The sequence below is a fragment of the Prosopis cineraria genome, unplaced genomic scaffold (assembly GCF_029017545.1).
Source record: "Prosopis cineraria cultivar Desert tree isolate PC_DT_omini unplaced genomic scaffold, ASM2901754v1 PC14, whole genome shotgun sequence".
Lineage (NCBI taxonomy): Eukaryota > Viridiplantae > Streptophyta > Magnoliopsida > Fabales > Fabaceae > Prosopis > Prosopis cineraria.
Window position 1 is genome coordinate 6,373,440 of NW_026555345.1, and position 21,665 is coordinate 6,395,104.

Here is a 21,665-nt window from a genome sequence, read left to right on the forward strand (position 1 = left end):
CCGATTTGTGTTTTTCAAAAAAGAAAGAAAGAAGATAATTTGAGTTGATAAATTTTGAAAGAATAGGAAACGTAATAAATTAAAGTTATTATAAACTTCATTTCAGTCTTATATATATATGAAATTTCTAATTTACAAGGATGGATCCAGAGTTTCATGGTTGGAGGTTCAAACTGAAAATAAGATAAAAAGTAGAAAGGCCAAAATCTATTTTAAACTATTTTTCAAAGGAAAAAATAAAAATTTTACTAAACATTATGTGATGTATGGGGGGAAAGAACACCTCTTCCCCCAATCCGTCTCTCCTAATTTATCTAAGCAGAATAATAAAAGGGATTTAAATCATTAAGATGGTTGAAGAATAAAATGACTTTTGAAAGTTACTCTTATTTAAAATAATTAATTACAGTTCAGACTCTAAAATTTTAAAAAATCATTGGGTGGAATTGAAATTTTTTTAGTAAATTTTTCAAAACTTTTAATATTTTCATTATTTATCATCTATATTTTTAGTACTGATCTTTATAATTTTCAGTGTTTATTTTTCCGATAATAGTATTCAATGTTTTTTCGGTAAAACTAGTCGTAGATGCTTTTAATAATTATATTATATTTGATTTTTTTCAGTATTAAGAAAATTAAGATAATTATTTAAAATATAAAAAAAATCTAAAGATGAATTTTGAAAATATCGAAGTGTTGAAAATATAGAAGAAATAGATTTTTGCTTTCATAAAAAGGAATCCCATTTTATTAATCACCAAAAAAAAATCAATTACACACACTAATGAGGAAACCAAGGGGAAAAAAACATGTAGAAATACAATCTATCAAAACAAGTGAAACCTAACAGTACAACCTCCAGAAAGCAATACAAAAAATACAAAAGAAACAAACAAAATAAACCCTGAGTCCAAGCATATTCTTATCTTATTAGTACTCATTATAGAATAGAACAACTTCAAGGAAAAGAGTAATAATGAAGAAAGTATCTAACTTTAGATGCAAAACTTCTTTTAGCTTTTGATGAGGATGTCAATTTTGTAATTCAAATTGTCTTAATTATCTTAATTGTAAACTATGGTCATTTTATAATTAAGATCAAATAATTTGAAATTAACTTTATGTAAACTAAAAGAAAGGAAAAGATTATACATTAATTCATTTTTCTGCATCTTAATTTTATCTTTTTCTTTTTGTCTATACCATGGAATCTCGTAGCATCTCTCAAAAAGGGAAGGAATAATGTCATGCCTTTCTTGGACACCAACGTTCAGAAACCTATGTTTCTTTCTTGGATTGATCGAACATACATCCCTCTTCCAAGATTCCTTTCAATCAATTTGTTATTCCTAGTTTCCTATTCCCATTTTCTGACTGAGTTTATAGAAGCTAACATTTTTGTTTTATTAAAAACATTCATTTTATTTATGATTAAATAATGTGTTAGAATTACCTTCTAAAAAACCAAGCAAAAAATAGTAGTAATGAGAACTTTTTTTTTTTTTTGGTTATGCAAATATGCCATAAGTGATGTTCTATTCAAAACAATTATATTTGAGATACAGTCGGTATTAAATATGATAATCTTTACCAGGTTCATCATATTGATTTCATTAGATTCAATTCCTATTTATGAAAGTATTTTTTTAATTTGTGAGAAGAAAGTAAAATATTTTTCTTCAAAGAAAAAAAGCACTTAGATCGATTTTCTTAAATAAAATCCATCCACTTAAAATTTAAATTATTAATATAAATAATTTGCTACACACAATAACATCATATTAACGAAAATGTTTCATCAATTGAATTTTTTTCCCCTTTGAAACACAAAATCTTCCTTTCGGCTTTCACACAACATTCAATTTCATTGGGAAAAAAACATTCAATTTCACAAAAGCTTTCTCGATTGTCTCCTCCGATCCATCATATTAATGGAAAATAAAAAAATTGAAAAGAAAAATAAAATGCTTCCTCTAATTCTAGCTAATTATAAGATAGAGAGAGAGAATTTTTTATTCTATTTATAAGTTATTTTATTAAATTTTGCTATTTAGCCTCCATTAAACACTAGAGAGAGAAAATATATTATTAAAATTTATATATTTAATAAAGATAAAATTAATAAATTACTAATTTTTTAATAAAGTTAATAAATTTTAAGATTTTTTTTTATTCTAGTTAAATATGTGAGAAATGCCTTATAAATATGATGAGAGGAATATAATTGAAACATGTAGTTCAACTAATAATAAAGAAATTAAACGCTATTTTATACTTCAACCATTTTTAATTATAACAGAAAAACAATTAACTCATAAGTATAGTTTAATAAAATTGGTTGATTCTAATAATTATATTTAAAATTAAAATGTTTAGACTAAAACCCTTGAATATGATAAATGTTTATTTTTTTCTCTAATGTAATAATATACTATCAACTTATGAGGGGCAATTTGAGAAAATATAGTAAATAATTATTGAATTTTGTATTTTGCTTATAAAAAATGAAGTATACAATAGTTTCTCTTATAATAAAAATAGAGAGAATTCTCAACCATACCTTGAATATGATTATTTTTAATAGAATGATACCTATAAAAAAAAAATTGAAAGAGTATACCATATTATTAATGTCCATAAATGATATAACAATTTGACCCTTTTTAGATCTATTCTATTCATTCTACTTCTATATACAATATACTTCTAATTATCTCATCAAAATAGTTGAAATCAATGAAACATAATTAAATTATTGATATTGTCTAAAAAATGAAGTTTTTAGTTTGCCCTTATTAAATACTAGTACATTATACTTAAAAACACTTTCTCTTGTGTATAACTTTTTGTACTCTAGAAGCGTAAAATTGAAATAAAGTGATTAACCATATATATTTTCACGTAAAGTGATTCATAATAAGGACTGTCAATTTTTTTAGAAAGTGATTGTATATAATACATCCAAAATTCTCTTTAAAATTGTTTCCTCATATTACAATTGCTTTTCTTTTAAAACTACTGTCGGAATATTTCATACCTTTCTTTTTGCATCAGTTTACTCTTCCATGGAATATAATATAACTATAACCAACGTAGCCCCTCATCTCTTCTCTTCAACATAACTTAACTGTCAAAATCTCATTCCAAACATACCCAACGAACCCAAATAATCCACCCCCTTCTACCTAACTTAACTACCAACATGTTGAAGAGGCTTGGAAAAAAAATAAGAAAAGAAATCCTTGGACCCCTTATCATAAAGGACCCGCCGCCCCCTCCTCCTCCTCCACCGCCACCACCGCCACCACCCCCGCCACCCCCTCCTCCTCCTCCACCGCCGCCACCTCCTCCTCCCCCACCTCCGCCACCGCCTCCTCCGTCACCGCCGCCACCGCCGAGTCCTTTTCTTTTCCCTCAAGTGCAGTCCACAGTTGTCCCAGACCCTTCCAAGTTCTTCATTCCAAGCCTTCTTTCAGCCCCACTTCCTACAAACTCTTTCTTCCAGAACTTCGTCCTCAACAATGTCCAACCTGAGTACATTCATCCCTACCTTATTAAACCCAATCTCTCCTCCCTCTCTCTCTCCTACCCATCTCGCTCCTCCACCTCTACTTCTATATCTCAGCTTTTCACCGCAGATCTCACCATCTCCGCCTCAGAGAAAATTGATCAACATGATCATCATTCCCCGAAAACACATGTAATCTCTTCCTTCAGCGATCTCGGTGTCACTTTGGAATTTCCCTCTTCCAATATGCGATTCTTCCTGGTTAGAGGAAGTCCCTTTTTGACTGTAAATGTGACAAATCCAACATTAATTTCGATCTCCACAGTTCATTCCATCCTTTCGCTTTCTTCCAACGGCTCCCTCACTAAATATACCCTTCAGCTCAGCAATGGCCAAACATGGCTTATATACACCTCCTCATCAATTACTTTGAACCATAACCCCTCTGAGATTACATCTGAAGATCAGTTTTCGGGAATAATAAGGATAGCTCTATTGCCAGATTCGAATGCAAAACTTGAATGGATCCTCAATCAGTTCTGCTTTTGTTACCCTGTATCTGGGGATGCAACATTCACGAAGCCATTCTCTTTGGAATATAAATGGGAAAAGAGAGGTTGGGGAGATCTGTTAATGCTGGCCCACCCTCTTCATCTTCAACTTCTATCTGCTAACGACTGTAAAATCACTGTTCTAAATGATTTCAAGTACAAAAGCATCGATGGTGAGCTTGTTGGAGTTGTTGGAGACTCATGGGTATTAAAAACAAAGCCTGTTCCGATAACTTGGCATTCAATCAGAGGCATCAAGGAAAATTCCTATGATGAGATTGTCTCAGCACTTTCTGAAGATACTGATGCTTTGAATAACCCATCAAGAAGTGCAACAACAACAACATCATCATCGTGCTACTTTTCTGGGAAATCAATAGCAAGAGCAGCAAGGTTAGGTTTGATAGCTGAAGAGGTGAATTTTCTAGAAGCCATTCCTGTAGTAACCCAGTTCTTGAAAGAGACTATTCAGCCATGGTTGGATGGAACTTTTGATGAAAATGGCTTTTTATATGACACAAAATGGAAAGGAATTATCACAAAACAAGGTTCTAAAGATGCAGGTGCAGATTTTGGTTTTGGAATTTACAATGATCATCATTACCATCTGGGGTATTTTCTATACGGAATAGCAGTTCTTGCAAAGATTGATCCAGCCTGGGGAAGGAAGTACAAGCCACAAGCTTATTCACTAATGGCAGATTTCATGAACTTGGGACGAAGATCAAACTCAAACCATCCACGCCTAAGGTGCTTTGATCTCTACAAGTTACACTCTTGGGCTGGAGGCTTAGTTGAATTTGCAGATGGAAGAAACCAAGAGAGCACAAGTGAAGCTGTGAATGCATATTATTCAGCAGCTTTAATGGGTCTAGCATATGGTGACACCAACCTGGTAGCCATTGGAGCAACACTTACGGCTCTTGAAATTCATGCAGCACAAACATGGTGGCACTTGAAGAAAGAGACAGATAGGATGTTGTACGAGGAAGAGTTTGGGAAAGAGAACAGGCTTGTTGGTGTTGTGTGGGCCAACAAGAGAGACAGTGGGCTCTGGTTTGCTCCTCCTGAATGGAGAGAATGCAGGCTAGGGATTCAGGTTTTGCCGTTGTTGCCCATCACTGAGGTGCTGTTCTCTGATGTGGGATTTGTGAAGGAGCTTGTTGAATGGACGTTGCCTGGTTTGAGAAACAAGAAAGGTGTTGCAGAAGCGTGGAAAGGGTTCGTATATGCCATGGAAGGTGTTTATGATAATGAAAGTGCGTTAAAGAAGATCAAAAGCTTGAAAGGTTTTGATGATGGCAACTCATTCTCCAATCTGTTATGGTGGGTTCATAGCAGAGGTGATCAAGATGAAGATGACAAGTTGGGTCGTGAAAGATACTCCTGGTTTGATCATTACTGTTATTAAGTTAGTATCATATATAATGTGCGTGTTAATTTGCCTCTGTGTGTGTTTCACGCTTTTCATGATGTACGTAACTTCAATTCAATGTTAATATGCTTGTGCTCCTTTCTTCCGTTGTTCAACATAATGAGTGATTAATATTGTAAAATACTGACATTTTTTTATTTTTGAAATATTTTTATAAAATGTTAAAGTAAGAGTAATAAAACTTTTGATCCCTATATTTACCCCAGTTATCAATTTAGTCCCTAAAATTTAATCTTCATTACTCAAGTTTCTAAAGTTTTTAAAACCATGCACAAATAATTCTTTTGGTTTGAAGGAAAAATAATATTATAAGAGCTAACTGTGTGTGATTCTAAAAATTTAGAGACCTGATTAATGAAAATTAAATTTTAGAAATCAAATTGATAATTAAAACAAACTTAAAGATCAAAAGTTTTATTATTATAATATTTAATCTAAATTGTCTAAATTTAATTTAATAATCTTGATCCATATAGTAATCGCTTCGGTCACAATGGAGAGAAACTGCAGACAAAATAATCTGTGAGAGTTTGGATCTCGTCTCAGTTTTACATCATCTTCTTAATCTAATTGTTTTTTTTTTTTGGCCAACCATCTTCTGAATCTTTTGATTTCATCCAAATAATTTAAGATCTTGATGATTGTCTAGGGGAATTATTTTCCCACCAACTAATTAACTAAATTAATGCAACACACAAACAAGTATTTTTACCTTTTTTTTTTAATTTTCCTGTGTTTGATATTGTTCAACAATTACGCTATTTCAAACAATCGAATAGATTATGGAAACTTTCTAAAGCATTTTAGGCATAGACACCAAAATTCAGCTCAGCAACTTGACTCTTTTTTTTTTTTTTGGTTATTATTATTATTATATTCTTGACCCAAGTTATTGCGACTGACTCAAGCAAATGATGAAACGCATTTAACGTTCATTTTGGGCCTTGGGCCGTAGGTACCAAAAAAAAAACAAAGAGAGATAAAGGTTCATTTGTGTATATATATATATATATATATATATTTCTTCAACTTGTAAATTTCGAGCAAATTAACTCCATTGTTTATCCATATATTCTTGACCATTATGTAGTTATGTAGTCCAGCTAGCTTGCCACGTATCAAGTGAGGCTGACTGAAATTTTCTAAAAGCCAACGAGAATAGCCCAACAAAGATTGCATAAATTATATATTTCCAGCTTTTATGGCTGGGAATTTAGTGAGGATTTTAAATCCTATTTAAGGTCAGAATAATTAATTCTTAGCACCACAATTATAATTTAGATTTTTTTGGCCAAAATTATTTTATAATTTATATTTATATGCCACGCGACTGTGTTTTATCAGAATGAAAATTTGTTGCCTTTGTTAGCATGGCATAGACTGTGCCATATGATTGAAGCCAGTTTTACATAGGATTGTTTGGGCCAAGGGGGACAAAAGAAAAGTTAAAGACGGTATTTAGTTAGTAGCTTCATATAAGTTAAAGTTTATGAAGTTTTGTATAATTTGTTATTGAGTCTAATTTGGATATTATTTGATTTAATAGGTGATAGAACTCTTAATATGATTTTTTTTTCCTATTTACATGGTTCAAACAGTCAGGCCTTTTTTCACTCAATCCACACCATTAGCATGATCGTAAATATCAATTTTAGTTAAGTTTATCTCACTCTCAAACTCAATTTTAAAGAATTTTAAATTAATTTTTGTCATGTTTATCTCATTCTAATAAAGATATAGCAATATAAAAACTCGAATAAAATGTGCTCATTTGCCATATTGAAATGAATAACGTTTCAATAAAGCAAATGAATGTAATGATATAAGGAAGGCTAAAATATCAGATATTTTAAAAGTCGGCCTTCCTGCCTATCAAATCACAAAAAAAAAACCCCTCAAAATAGATATATGATAAAAAAAATGATCTAATTCCTCTATAATCTCTTGATTATTTTTTGAAATTAATTTTTTTTGTAAAATAATCTTATTGCCCTTATGCACGTTAAAAACATCCCTCCCCACCGAAGAATTATTGGGAATGAGTGATTTGTAAAACAATGACTGCTTCAATTTTTTTTTAAAAAATAATGACTTTAAGTATATAAAAAGACAACAGAACCTTTAGTATAATTGTTATCTTGAAATTCATATAATTAAATTTTTCAATTTTATAGTAACATGTTCAGACAAAAAAGAAACCTTTATAGTAATATGTAGATCAATAACTACCCCACAAATATAATAACTTAAATTATATAAAATGTCAACAAAAATTTCAGCACTACTAACAACTATTATCTTTAAAACCCAGGTCGAATAATTATAACTAATGAGGTTTTTTGTCATCATCTTATATAATTAAAAGAATAAAATACTCTTTCATACAAAAAAAAAAGAATAAAATACTCGAGATCCCTTCTATTTTATCTTAATAATAAATACTCACTCTTTTAAAAAATATGAGGCATTTTTAATTGAATCTCAATCCTTAATAAAGTAATTACTTGTCTTTAAATTAATACAATCTTTTCATATTTATCCTTATTTAATAGAAAATTTTATTCTAAAATAAATATAAAGTAATTTATTCATTAGGAGCACTTTTTAAAAAATGATAATAATTATACCTTGAAACACAACTAACTCTTAAAAAATACCTTATATTTTTTAACGAAAAGGGTACCCTTTCCTATTTTTGAAATATATATAAACCTTTCCTAATATGAATACTTACAAAACACAAATACTCCCACTATTTTTAAAATTTTATTTTGATCCACCCAAACATTAGTTGACTGTTAAGTCACATATGTTAAGCCAAAATACTCCCTCTTTAAATTTAAATGTTGTCTAAAAATTATTTAAATTATCCAAAAAATTAATTCATATATTTTTTAACTTTTTTATTTATATTTTAAATTTTTTAGTTAAGCGAATGAATTTATTTAATAATTTAAAAAATAAATACATAAATTGAAAAAAATAATCTTCAAAATTACAGTTAAAAATAATTTAATGAAATAATAATTTGATATAATAAATTACTCAATATAATTATGTTTATTTTTCATCAAATTTCATTTTATTTTAACACAAAATTTTTAACTATTTATTTTAATATTAATATACTTAATTATTTAAAGTTTTTTTAAAAAAATAGGGAGAGTCTAAACAATTAAATCACAAGGGAAAAGTAATAATTTTAACATTTTGAACATAATTACAAATAAAAAATTAAATATTTTAGAATCTTTAATAGAATGTTCCTAATGATATTAAAAATTAGAGTTGATAATAAGGACCAACCCACGGGACGAGTTACAAGTTTAGTGGCCTGGGTTGACATAACCTACAATGGTTGGCTGGCCAACTTGCTAGTGAAAAAAGAAAGTTTTTTTATGAATTTTTTAAATTTTAAAAATTATAAATTTATCTCATTTTATTTTTTTATGGTAAAAAATCATATATTTCCCCTAAAGATTAATTATTCAAACAACAATAAAATTATTTTTAATCAAACCATGCTTACATCACCACTTAAATATAAACTAATTTAATTTTGTAATCTTTTTTATTTTTTAATCTATTTACATGACTAATCAATCGTATACATATATGAATTAATAAAAATACTCTATCTATCCCTTTTTTTTTCTTCATCTTTTTTGGCATTTTTGCTTCAAAATTGACGTCCAACTTTAAAATACCATTTCTTTTTTTAAAACAAATATGATAATTTAAACTTTGACTATTAAATTACTACTCATAATACATTTAGTTCATACCACCTTAACGTTCTAATCTCTATATCTATTTTTTTTCCTTTTATATTCAAATTAAGATGATAATATAATATATATTTAGCACTTCATAAATATGTTTAATCTTTTAAATAAAAATGACAACTAAACTTTTTTTATTTGCTAGTTTTGGTAGCACAATTTTGCAAATAAAATAATCTAAATAAGCTATTATATGAATGAAGTATAGAATAATAAAATATTTTATTCAATCTTGTTTTAATCCCATTTAGATTATATTATATCACTACTTAAAAATATAAGGTGAGCTGTGCGTTTTTATTGTTTTTTTTGCCATAATTTAATCTTAAATTAAAAAAAGGTACAAGTATCAAGTACTTACTTCCTATTCAAAAATGTAAGATATTTTTAATTAAATCTTACCCTCTAATAAAATAGTTACCTACTATTTTTTCATATTTATCCCTATTAAATATCTATAATAAATATAAAATTATTATTAATAGGGGCACTTTTGAAAAAAGATAATGATTACACCTCAAAATACTAAAAGTGTCTTATATTTTTTAATATCTAACTTTTTAAAAAATACCTTACATTTTTAAATGGAGAGAATATATTACAATTACATGCACGCTTACTTTGAATGCTTTATTTTAAACTCAAACTCATTTATTTATTTGCTATCTATTTTTTTAAAAAATATAAGTGGGCTAATTAGCCAACTCATGGGTTAGTTCTCTGTGGGTTTAATTTATGTGGGGCAGGCTAAAACTGCCTTGCATTTAATTTTTGTCAATGATTTACTTCCTCCAATGCAAAATATACATATTTCCCCCAATATGTTGGACAAAAATATCCCTTTATAAATGTAAATATTATCTAAAATATTTAAATTATCCAAAAAAGTTAATGCATATAATTTTTTACTTTTTTATTTATATTTTAATTTTTTAGTTATGTAAATGAATTTACATAATAATTTTTTTAAAAATTTAAATACATAATTTGATAAAAATAATGTTCAAACATACAGTTACTCAATATAATTATGTTTTTTTTCATCAAAATTCCATTTATTTTAACGCAAAATTTTTAACTATTTATTTTAATATTAACATACTTAATTATTTAAAGTTTTTTAAAATTGGGAGAGTGTAAACAATTAGATCATAACGGAAAAATAATAATTTTAACATTTTTAACATAATTACACATAATTAAATATTTTATAATCTTTAACAAAATATTCTTAACCCTGTTAAAAATTGTATTAGAGTGTAGCTTTTGAAAATAGAGGAAATTTTTTTGTAATTTTAATAAAATGGAAGGGAAATCACTACATTTTACTTTAATCAAAAGTGCTTATATTTTAAAGTGAAGTAGTTATTGATATACAATTAGTGATTAAATTTCAAGATAATAATTATCATTATTAAAGGTTTTGATATTATTTTATATAATTAAAATTGTTATTTCTTAAGAGGTTCAAATTCTAACATTTGTATACGTATTAGTATTTTAATTTAAGAAATGTATACTATTTATTTTCAATATTTTGGGAGAGATATTTTGTATTGTCAGTGGAACCAACCTCTTATACTTACAAAAAATATTATTATTTATTAAAATAAAGTAGTTATTTAATCTCAAGTCATTTTTTCCCTAGTAGTTCTTTAACCAATGGCCGTCGAAGATCCTGTGCCTACCTAACTTTGAAGAAATTTTTTTTTTCAAAAAAAAATTAACTAAGAATAAAAGGGTCATTTCATAAAAATATTGATGTCAAAAAATCATCTTGAGACTTCAAGGAAAATTAGGTCATTTTGTGGTTAGTCCTTGTCGTATATTTTAGGGATTTTTGTTTCTGTAAAAAGAGTGACGTCACGTGGGAGCGGTTTTAGGGAAGGTCCAAATTCAAACATAGGAACAAAAAATGGGGGAAATAATTCAACTTCTATAATCAAGTGTTTAACCACCTAATTCAACGATTGATTTGTCACGTCACGCTAATCTTTTCGTCAAACTCTTGAGGGTCTAGCTTTTGAAATAATTAACTACCAACAAATTTTATAAGTTCATGGACTCACTAATATTGAACTCTTTTTGTTGGGGACATTATTTTTTTGTTTTTTTGTTTTTGGTTTCATAACACACACATGTTTTCAGACTATAATTTTTGTTGTTCTGGTTAACTGAAATCAAAAGAATTTTTCTTTTGTATTTAAAAGAATTCAGTATTTTTCCTTTATTGCATGGAGTACACTCCGATATTTAACAGCGAATTTAATAATTTATTGATTTTAAAATCGGTTATTGACTTGAATCTTGTAATTTTTATTATCAAATCTATTTAAAAAATTATTACACAGCATGTCAATCCGGTTTTATGCCTTTGATGAATTATTAAAAAATAAGTCATTTTAAATCATAAAGATATTATTCTTATTTCATGAAATTATATTTTTAAATAAAACTATTTTTTGGTCAAAAATTAAAGGATTATAACCGACGGTGGGTGAATTAAATAGCAAGTGAAAATGCTCTAATATGAACTAATCCATAATATTAAAAATTATTAGTTGCTGAAGAAAATAGAGGACTTGAAAATTTGTTATGATGGAGGTTGGATATTTAAGATGAAGAAGAATTTTTCTCGGCCAACAGATGAAGGAGAATTGTAAAGCGACTTTAATTTCAATTCTTTGGTTTATTAGCATTTAATAGAATTATTTAATGCCGACAAAAATTCATAATCACAGCCAGTTCAGTGCAACATTCCATTCTATCTCTCATCCATATATTCTGTGCTTTACATCTTTATTATATTATATAATAACAAAATGTGACATGCGTGGAATCCCTTTATCTTTTTTTATGCATTTATCTATTTGTTCTATTTTATATATAACATTTAATTTATTTACGTAAAACTTCTGCATATTCTTATGAGTGTCAACCAAAAATCAAATATTAAAAAAAAGAAGATGAAAGAAGAAGCACCATATTTTCTATGTAAGGCTCCTTACATAATGAGCTGCTATAATTAATTTGACTGAAGTTTTGTCGTTAATATTGACTACTTCTATCAGAATTTTTAGGCTGATTCATTTCACCGAACCCTTCAATTTAAATATTTACTTTTTTTGTTTAAAAATATAAAATATTTTTAAAAAGTGAGATGTTAAAAAATAAATATTTTTTAATCTTTTGAGATATAATCATTGTCTTTTTTTACCGCTATTGATAAATAACTTTATATTTATTGTAAGATATTTAATAGGGATAAATATAAAAAGATAAAATTAGTTTGAAGATAAATAACTACTTTATTGAAGAGTGAAATTTGGTTAAAAATACTTTACATTTTTTAATGAAGGGAGTATATAAATATGTAAAATAAGGCAACAATTTCTTTTATATAAGTATCCCTAGGGTTAAATTTGAACGTTGGTAAATCCAATCGAGAAATTTCTCTTAAAATAGTTCTTTTACGTTGTTCTTCCCCTTAAAATATTTCTTTTGTGTTGATACTAACTCAAATTGTGACCTTATAGGTGACCATATTTTCTTTTACTGGAACTAACATTTATAGGTAAATTAGCACTTTTTCAAAGATTACATACTACTTTTTCAAAAAAAAAAAGGAATAATTATTTACTTCTTCTATTAAAAAAATATAAATATAAGGCATTTTTTTGAGATTAGATTTTAAAAAATATTAGGCTTTTTTACTTTTTGAGCATGAATTTAAGACTCTCTCTGTTAAAAAATGTAAGGTATTTTTAACAAAATCTCATCTCCCAAAAAAGTGGTTACCTACTTTTAAACTAACTCTATCTTTTCATATTTATCTCTATAAAACACCCTATAATAAATATAAAGTCATTATTAACAGAGATATTTTTTAAAAAAAGGTGATGATTATACCTTAAAAAATTAAAAATATCTTAAATTTTTTAACATTCAGCTTCTCAAAAAATGTTTTACATTTTAAACAGAGGGAATATTTTTTTTTGCCCCAAACTATTCATTCTTTCATCTTTAAGTGAGAAAATTTTAGCAAACACCCCCTTCGTCTTTGTATGTAATGTTTTTCTAATCAAATTTCTTATATTAATAAAAGCTTGTTATTTAGTTGAAATTATGTTAAATTAAAATATATATTTTTAATTTTACCTTTAATATGTGAATTAATATTAATATTATAGTGATGGTAGGTAAAGCACATAATTAATATTTCTTGTCTTTTTTTAAGACAAGGGATAAAATTATTTAATTATTTAAAAATATCATAACATGATAAAATATGTTTTTAAAAAACACTTTAAATATAGGGATGGAGTGAGTATAAAAAGATAATATCAATTTAAAAATAATCAGTTAACTCATTAGATATATAATTCAATTAAAAATATTATATTTTTTTAGCTGAAGGTAACTAATCATAAATAAATAAATAAGAGTTTCTTAAATAATTATCTTTTTTCTTTTAAGAAAAATGTTTGGAGTCATCACAGACCCTTCTCAAACGGAAAATATTAGTTTAAAGATAAAATGTAATCATTGTAGTGTGAAAACTCTCCTTGATTCCAACTAACACACTTGATTAAATCTTCATATCTATGTAGTCAGCATAAATTCCAGAGCGACAGTTAGACATGTACCCTTATTTTTTGTTCGGCTGATGAAGTGATGACCGTCACTTTTCTTTCCTTTCTGGAACAGTAAACAGATTCATGTGGCTGATGATTCTTCCCCTTGGGACCGTCCTTTTACTCTCTCCGTCCATCACTGCATGTGCTGTGGAAGAAGACTGAGAGTGGAGCACAGGTTTTATTCTAAAGCCGCCTCCACGTTTTTCTCTGCCTCAATTTTGGGGTGTTTTCTGATCGCTTCTGTTCTGGTGCCATATTCCATTGAATAAGTTTTTCTCTGAGCTTTAATTCTTATAAAGTTCCCCTCTCTGCTTGGTGCACCAATTGTTTTTTTTTTCCTTTCGGGGTCGTTTCTTTATTTGATGTGTGTGGATTCTTATTGCCGATCTGAGGCATGCTTCTCAAGTGGAACATGCGAGGAAAGAACTACATAATGCTGGAAGCTGGATCTTTTGTTTGTATCCTGAACTCGGTTGATGCTCTTGCTCTTATGGTGAATTTTGCATTTATTTGAGGATCTTCAGGTACTGGAGGATTCCGAGGGGTTCTCTTTTTTTCTCAGAGGGTTTTGGTGTTGACTTTGTCCGGTATCTTTGGAAGTGAGTCTTTCAATATTGATTCATAAGGGAGTTTATAAATTTGTAGTGAAAGGGTTTATGTGAACCTGAATTTGGAATTGATATTTGAATTTTCATGTTTGGCGGATTCTGTACTGTTTCTGAAAAAAAAAGATTGGACTTTTGGAGATTTGAGTGTGTGATTTTGGAACGTAATTATGGAAGTGTTCTGGAAATTTGTTTGAGTGAAGATTTGTACAGCGGTAATGGCGTTGGCTTCTCCCTCTCCCAATTCTTCGCCTTCTGCAGTGCCACCAACTTCTCCGAATATTACAACACCTCCACCTTCTTCGCCTTCCACAAATTCTTCTAAGACCCGTCCTGCTTCATCTCCTAAGCCTTCAGCTACACCTCCTCCCCAGGCAGTGCCTTCAACCCCTCCTCCTTCTCCATCTCTTTCTCCTCCACCGGATTCCCCACCTGCATCTCCTCCACCCTCAGCTCCCACAGCCCCTGCTCCAAATGCAACCTCACCAACCCCTCCTACTTTATCTCCACCACCCCCATTGGCTGCTTCACCACCAGATCCTTCACCTCCTCCTGCAGAAAATCCTCCCCCCTCGGCTATTTCTCCAATTCTTCCTCCTCCAGCCAATCACTCAACACCACCATCCCCTGTTAATCCTTCTCCATCACGGGTAAAGCCTCCAGAGAGTACTCCTTCGCATCCCTCACCTGCACCACATCCATCAGCTTCTAAATCTCCTCCCCCCACAAATTCTACCCCTCCTTCCAAAAAGCCTTCAGTCCCTCCTCCAAATTCTTTGCATGCTCCTCCAACCAATGCATCTGCAGCTAACAAGCCCCATGCAACTAGACCCTCTCTTTCAACACAGTCGCCAAATAACACATCTTCACAGTCAGGAGGGTCAAATACTGGACTAGTCTCAGTTATTGGCATTATATTTGGCTTTGCTGTCCTCAGCCTTCTTGTTATGGCCATGTGGTTTGTATGGAAGCGGAAGAGGAAGGAAGCAAGATTGAAAGTTGGCTATAATATGCCTTCTCCTTATGCCTCATCTCATAACTCAGGTATTGCACTGTGCACTGCCAGCTACGAGGAATATATGCTGTCTTGGTTTCTCTATGCTCTCTGTTGTTAACCTCAAATATGTTTTATTCAAACAAATATAAAGGATTCCTCGGTTCTACATAAACTTGAGCAGTGGATAGTTTGGGAGTAAAAATTAGGATTCTCATAGCTTTATACTCTCAGCAGTGCATCATAGAATCCCCCATTATCTTGTTATCATTTTTTTCCTTTAAATCTAAAATACCAAAATGAAATTGTGGAAGTCACTTACTCTGTATCAAAAGTCTACTTATTGATAACCATTGCCAGTTAATTATCAACTTCTTTTAGGATGATGAATGTTAGAGCATTTCTTGCATGAGAGTTGTACTTTAATTGTTGTTGTACTGTACTCTATTTGCTATATAGACAGAAATATAACCAATTTGATGATTGAAAGGGGCAAATTTAGTTTAGGATGTTTATAGTTGTCTCTAAAAGGCATAAACTCATCACTCATCTCTGTGGCCCAAAATTATGTTCAATTTGATCTAGCGGGTCTTAGCTGTTGTTTTACACAGATAATTCTTATTCCATTCCCTTTTTATCTCATAGTCAGATCAAAGATTAAGCAAATCATGGCGACTAATATTTTCTTTCTTTTCCTTCATGATTTAAATGTTAACCTGGCTATTTGGATTTTGAAGTTTTGTGACATTCTTGTAAATTTTATATAATTTCATTTTGCATACTTTTGTTACTAATTTTAGGCAATAAAGGTGGTGAAGCTTGACTAATCTTGCTATATCTTTTATTTACTTTGTTTATGTTGCCTGTGGTTGTCTTGGTTCTCATAGTTATGACACCTTTTATGTAATGATTAGAATGCATGGGATCATAGAAATGAGTTATATTTTTCATGATTTATGAATAATGCTGGTTAGAGTTTTTATATTCAATATTGATGGTATTTATGTTTTATATGATATTAAAGCTAGAAAGATGTTAAATTTTTATGTACTGGAAGCTTTTGGTAGATTGTTTCCTTTATATTTGCAACTATATAAATTGAGCAATGAATGAATGTGTGAGTGCTATATCAATTTTTTTCGATGTTGATTTGTTTTCTTCCAGGTACAACATTCTTAAGGCAACAGTCTTCCCTTTCTTATAATGACTCTGGTAGTGATTTCGTCCATTCACCATCAGATCCAGGTGGACTAAGTGGTTCAAGATCATGGTTCACATATGAAGAACTTGTCCAGGCAACGAAGGGTTTTTCAGAAGAAAATCTGTTGGGTGAAGGTGGATTTGGTTGTGTCTACAAAGGCTTTCTCACAGATGGAAGAGAGGTAGCTGTGAAACAGCTCAAAGATGGAGGTGGGCAAGGGGAGCGTGAGTTTAGAGCAGAGGTTGAAACTATTAGCCGAGTACATCATCGCCACCTTGTTTCCTTGGTGGGCTACTGTATATCTGAGCACCAGAGATTGCTTGTCTATGACTATGTTCCTAACAATAATCTTCATTACCATCTCCATGGTAAGATGTATATCTGATTAAATGATTTGAATAAATAAAAACAAAAATGTTAATTAGTTCAACACAGATTCAGAACTTCAAAAGAATGGCTCATAGGTTTGATATCTTCTTGATGCAAACCATTGAAAAATTATCATTATGAAGTTTATTCACTTGCTTTATAACGAATGATAATGAACTCTATTATAATTGTTGTTATCTGCTTAAGTTTGAGCTAAAGTTAAGGAAACACTTAAAACATAATGCATCCTTTATCTTATTGATACTCAATTTGGTGTTAATAGCACACAAACTGATTGTATGAATTTATTCACAAGTTCAATTTTCAAATTCAAAGCATATTGTTCAAAAAGATCCAGTAAATATGCTGTCATAGATTCATGCTTCTGGTTCAAACCACAATCAGTTCCTCATCTATCTTCATCTGAAACTGGAACTTGACTTGTTTGTTTGAAATTTTGCAGGTCAGAACAGTCCAGTTATGGATTGGGCTATAAGAGTGAAGGTTGCAACTGGTGCGGCACGTGGAATAGCTTACCTACATGAAGACTGTATATTTCTTCTACCTAGTTTTATTCAGTTCACATTCCATGTTTTAAAGTTAACTTCAAGCGTGAGAATTTAAAATGCCATATACAGTGTAACTGACAGACCTATATAATATTTAGTTAAGTACAACAACAACAGTAATAACTGAAAAAATTTTCCGACTGCAATGAAGATGGCAACATCACACAAGTTTCCTTCTTTTCATTTTACACCATCTTATTTTCCGTATCTTCCTAACTTTGGCTTTTATCGTCAACCTTCTCTTTTTTATTTTGTTTGATTGACTTTTCAGGCCATCCACGCATTATTCACCGAGACATCAAGTCATCAAATATCCTTCTTGATAACAACTTTGAAGCTCAAGTAAGCCACTCTCGTACTATTTATATTCTGATACTAGTCACTGTGATTAACATTCATTTAATTGTTGACTTCAACAGCTGCTTGTATCAAAGCAGTGTTAACTATTTATATTCTGACACTAGTCACTGTGATTTACATTCATTTAATTGTTAACTTCAACAGCTGTTTGTATCAAAGCAGTATAATATTAGGGATGATTTATCCAGTGTATTTACAATACATTGCCCACCAAATTTATCCTGTTTTCTTCTTAATGAGACTCACATATTCTTTTTTGGGGGTCTAATCATCAGGTTTCTGACTTTGGGCTTGCAAAATTAGCAATGGATTCATATACTCATGTAACCACACGGGTGATGGGGACCTTTGGGTAGGTAAACCACCTTTATGGTTAAGTGCGAGTCATTTAATTGAGTGCATCGTAATAAATAATATGATTATGCTTTTAAATCTTACAATTTGTTCATGTTTATTCTTATTGTAATACATGTGTCACTTCTATTATTAGCTATTACTTGTTGTCTCACCATCCTATAACTGGAAGAGCAAATAGTTGTGCATGGTCTGGAAATGGAGTTATCATCTCTTATAGTGCTTTGTTTGAGTCCTAATTCGAAAATTTTATTTGTGATTTGGAGTTGTTCCTCTTTGCGGCTGTGTTGTATTGGTCTATGGTCCACCATGTGGTGTTGTCCTGTTAGTTATTCGGATCTGGGTCGTCTCATCATGTTCATTTCCATTATGAAAGGTAGAGCTTCAAGTCATTTTGGTCGAAAATGGTGTACAAGTATATCCTGTTCCCTTTTCTGATGGTCAGTTTATCTGAATACCAGGTACATGGCACCAGAATATGCAACAAGTGGTAAACTGACTGAAAAGTCAGATGTTTATTCATTTGGGGTCGTGCTTTTAGAGCTAGTTACAGGTCGTAAGCCTGTAGACACATCTCAGCCCACTGGTGATGAGAGCCTGGTTGAATGGGTGAGTTACATAAAACTATATAAGCGTAAACATTGCTATGCTTTTTTATTATTGCTGTTTTTGATCTTACACATGTAATTGTAAACTATCAAAAACCAATTGAGCTCAAAAGATTAAGCTTCTATGCAAAGGTCAATGGATACTTTTTTCTTTTTATTTTTTTAATCTTAATAGGCCCTATGTGTGCTATATTACATGGGCATATAAAAATTTTTGAAAAACAATTGCACGTAATTTGATGACAAAGTACCCTCTATTTTAACTATATATATATGTATATATATATATATATGATTGTAATGTGCATATCTCTTCAAACGAAAGCACATAGGACTTGGGACATGGATATATAGCGCTAGATCTTGTACTAGTTTAGCTTTTTCAACCCAATTTTTTTTTTTTTAAATACTTCTATCTAAGAATTGGGGATGATAAAGATTAAAATGTTGACCACAAGTGATCATAGAGACTGATCACTGATATCCACTGATGGATAGATGGAGGCAAAGGATTTGCACTATTGTGTATAAATATAATATATATATATATATATATATATAATGCATAATATGTATACATATGGCCACCATGCACTAGTACGTATTGGAATTTGAAATGTATGGTTTTGGGGACGGAAGGCACCAGTATAAAGGAAATACATTATTATATATTTATAGAGTTAGGTAAGGGTGGAGTATGTGTGTTTTATCAATTTATTAAAGCACTTGTGTTATTGATCAATTTCAGCTCTTCATTTAGAAAAAAGAACATGATGCTTAATATTTTTATATTATGTTAAGTTAATATATTTTCTCTTAGATTGTTGGGAGAACATTCTTATGAAGTTATGTATGACTTTGAAAATTGAGTGATTGTGAATATATGTATTTGCTATATAATTTGTAGATAATATTAACTAAGTTCAAGGTCAAACATTCTTTTTACAGCTTATGTCTTACACACAATACTGTGTGAAGCTAGGTCTCATACTATTTAGGGGTAATTTGATGTAATATAAAAAGAACCGGAGTTCTATATCTATTACTCCCTTCGCTTTTAAATGTAGGTGCTAGTTGAGAAGATTGCTTTGGTCCTAAATGTAAGATCTCAATCTATTTTGTTTTCCAAATTTATAATTTTTCCCTGTTGACTACACATGTTAAAGGGGTTTCTGTCAATAGGATAATTTCAAATGTAAATGATTAAATGAGGCATTTTAGAAAAACCAACACTTTTTTTTTTTTTTTTACAAATAACTAACTCATCTGATTTATCTAATCTCTGCAGTTATCTAGCATACATTTAGGACTGGAGGGAGTAAATTAGATGTTATATGTCTATACAAGATTTATATATTTCCTTCTATTCTATTCATGTTATATAATATATCTCAAATATTATTGCTCTTGATATTATTGTGGCATACAGGACCCATTATTCCTGATTTGTGATGATATTGGAAAATTTGTAGCAGTTGTGTCGTGAAATTACTTGTAGATATCAATCTAATTTTACTAGCATTTTCATTTGAGATATCATTGTAAGAGGGAGAAGTAAAGGGAACAGAATCTCAACATTAAAATGTTCGTTTCAGTAATAAGCTAACCTATTTTCTTTAGGCTCGACCTCTATTGAATCAAGTGCTTGACACTGAAGACTATGATATACTGGTAGATCCGCGACTCGAGAGGAACTATAATAGAAATGAAATGTTTCGGATGATAGAGGCTGCAGCCGCCTGCGTGCGTTACTCTGCTTCAAAAAGACCGCGAATGAGTCAGGTAAATGGTTAAAAAATCTAGAAGACAAGAACTGTGTAATCTTCTACCCTCAGAACATTCCATTTAATGTACCTCTTCTTTAGATATATTAAATGCGCATGCTTCCTTTTGCACGTCATTTCCTAGGTCGCAAGGGCTTTGGATTCAATAGATGAGTCTTCAGATCTCTCTAATGGAATGAAACCTGGCCAGAGTACAATCTTTAATCCTTCACCACCGTCTGCACAAGTCAGAATGTTTCAAAGGATGGTTTTCGGTGGGGCCAGTCAAGATTTCAGTTCCAGTTTCTTCAATGATTCTCAGAATAGCTGGAGAAGCAGGGACCAGGAGGGCTTACAACACCATGATCTCCCAAAATAGAAAGATATAAATTCTTTTCAAAGTATATAACCATCTAATCATTTATATATAGGCTTTTTTATTGTCAAGGAAATTAAGATAACCTACTTGCAAAATACCACTTAAGGCTTGCAACGGTTGGAGAAATTTTGATGCACCCAGGAGGCATGCCTCTTAACTTTTTCTGGAGAAGCTGCAGCGTTTGTTCTTGACTGTGGTGGAGCCCTCACTTCAATTTGTGCAAGGCCTTGTCCTGCGGCGTTTTTACTGTAAATATCACAGAATCTCTCGTCTTATCCTTTCCCCCCCTTTTCATACATGATTTTCCTCACTGTAAAGCTCTTATTCTGTATAACTTGAAACGATTTTTCCCCACATAACCTAGATTTATCTATCAATGTGAAAATGTAGTGCCTTTTATTCTTGCTTTATGATGTGAAAATGAGGCACAACGTTGATATTTTATGTAGTAGTATGCTGAGTTTTAACAATTTTCTTGAGCCAGACCCTTCTCTGCTCTCAATAATTCTGTAGACCCATCCAACTAAAATGTATTCATAATGACCAT

General features: G+C 30.4%; 2 protein-coding genes across 4 annotated transcripts; both read left to right on the forward strand.

Moving 5' to 3' along the window:
• The first annotated feature begins 3,145 nt into the window (after positions 1 to 3,145).
• LOC129293575 (glucan endo-1,3-beta-D-glucosidase ARB_01444-like) lies at positions 3,146 to 5,643 on the forward strand. The gene has a single exon (XM_054931608.1). The coding sequence runs from the start codon at positions 3,206 to 3,208 to the stop codon at positions 5,471 to 5,473; it is 2,268 nt and encodes a 755-aa protein (XP_054787583.1). The 5' UTR covers positions 3,146 to 3,205; the 3' UTR covers positions 5,474 to 5,643.
• Positions 5,644 to 13,887: 8,244 nt separating this feature from the next.
• On the forward strand, positions 13,888 to 21,588 carry LOC129293019 (proline-rich receptor-like protein kinase PERK8). Of its 3 annotated transcripts, XM_054930811.1 has the most exons (10): positions 13,888 to 15,565; positions 16,680 to 17,084; positions 17,549 to 17,635; positions 17,926 to 17,996; positions 18,290 to 18,366; positions 18,830 to 18,977; positions 20,044 to 20,076; positions 20,597 to 20,758; positions 20,885 to 21,140; positions 21,225 to 21,588. In XM_054930811.1, the coding sequence occupies exons 1-9, from the start codon at positions 14,740 to 14,742 to the stop codon at positions 21,116 to 21,118; spliced, it is 2,043 nt and encodes a 680-aa protein (XP_054786786.1). In that variant the 5' UTR covers positions 13,888 to 14,739; the 3' UTR covers positions 21,119 to 21,140; positions 21,225 to 21,588. The 3 variants fall into 3 exon arrangements, with proteins under 3 accessions (XP_054786786.1, XP_054786788.1, XP_054786787.1); XM_054930813.1 differs by having other exon boundaries at positions 16,755 to 17,084; positions 20,885 to 21,588; XM_054930812.1 differs by lacking the exon at positions 20,044 to 20,076 and having other exon boundaries at positions 13,892 to 15,565; positions 20,885 to 21,588.
• The last annotated feature ends 77 nt before the right edge of the window (positions 21,589 to 21,665 follow it).

Excerpts from the sequence above, each read along its gene's own strand:
- LOC129293575 (XM_054931608.1), top strand. The coding sequence starts at position 3,206 with ATGTTGAAGAGGCTTGGAAAAAAAATAAGAAAAGAAATCCTTGGACCC.
- LOC129293019 (XM_054930811.1), top strand. The coding sequence starts at position 14,740 with ATGGCGTTGGCTTCTCCCTCTCCCAATTCTTCGCCTTCTGCAGTGCCA. Across the intron at positions 17,997-18,289 it reads ATAACAACTTTGAAGCTCAA|GTTTCTGACTTTGGGCTTGC; the intron begins GTAAGCCACTCT and ends TCTAATCATCAG. Across the intron at positions 18,367-18,829 it reads CGGGTGATGGGGACCTTTGG|GTACATGGCACCAGAATATG; the intron begins GTAGGTAAACCA and ends TCTGAATACCAG.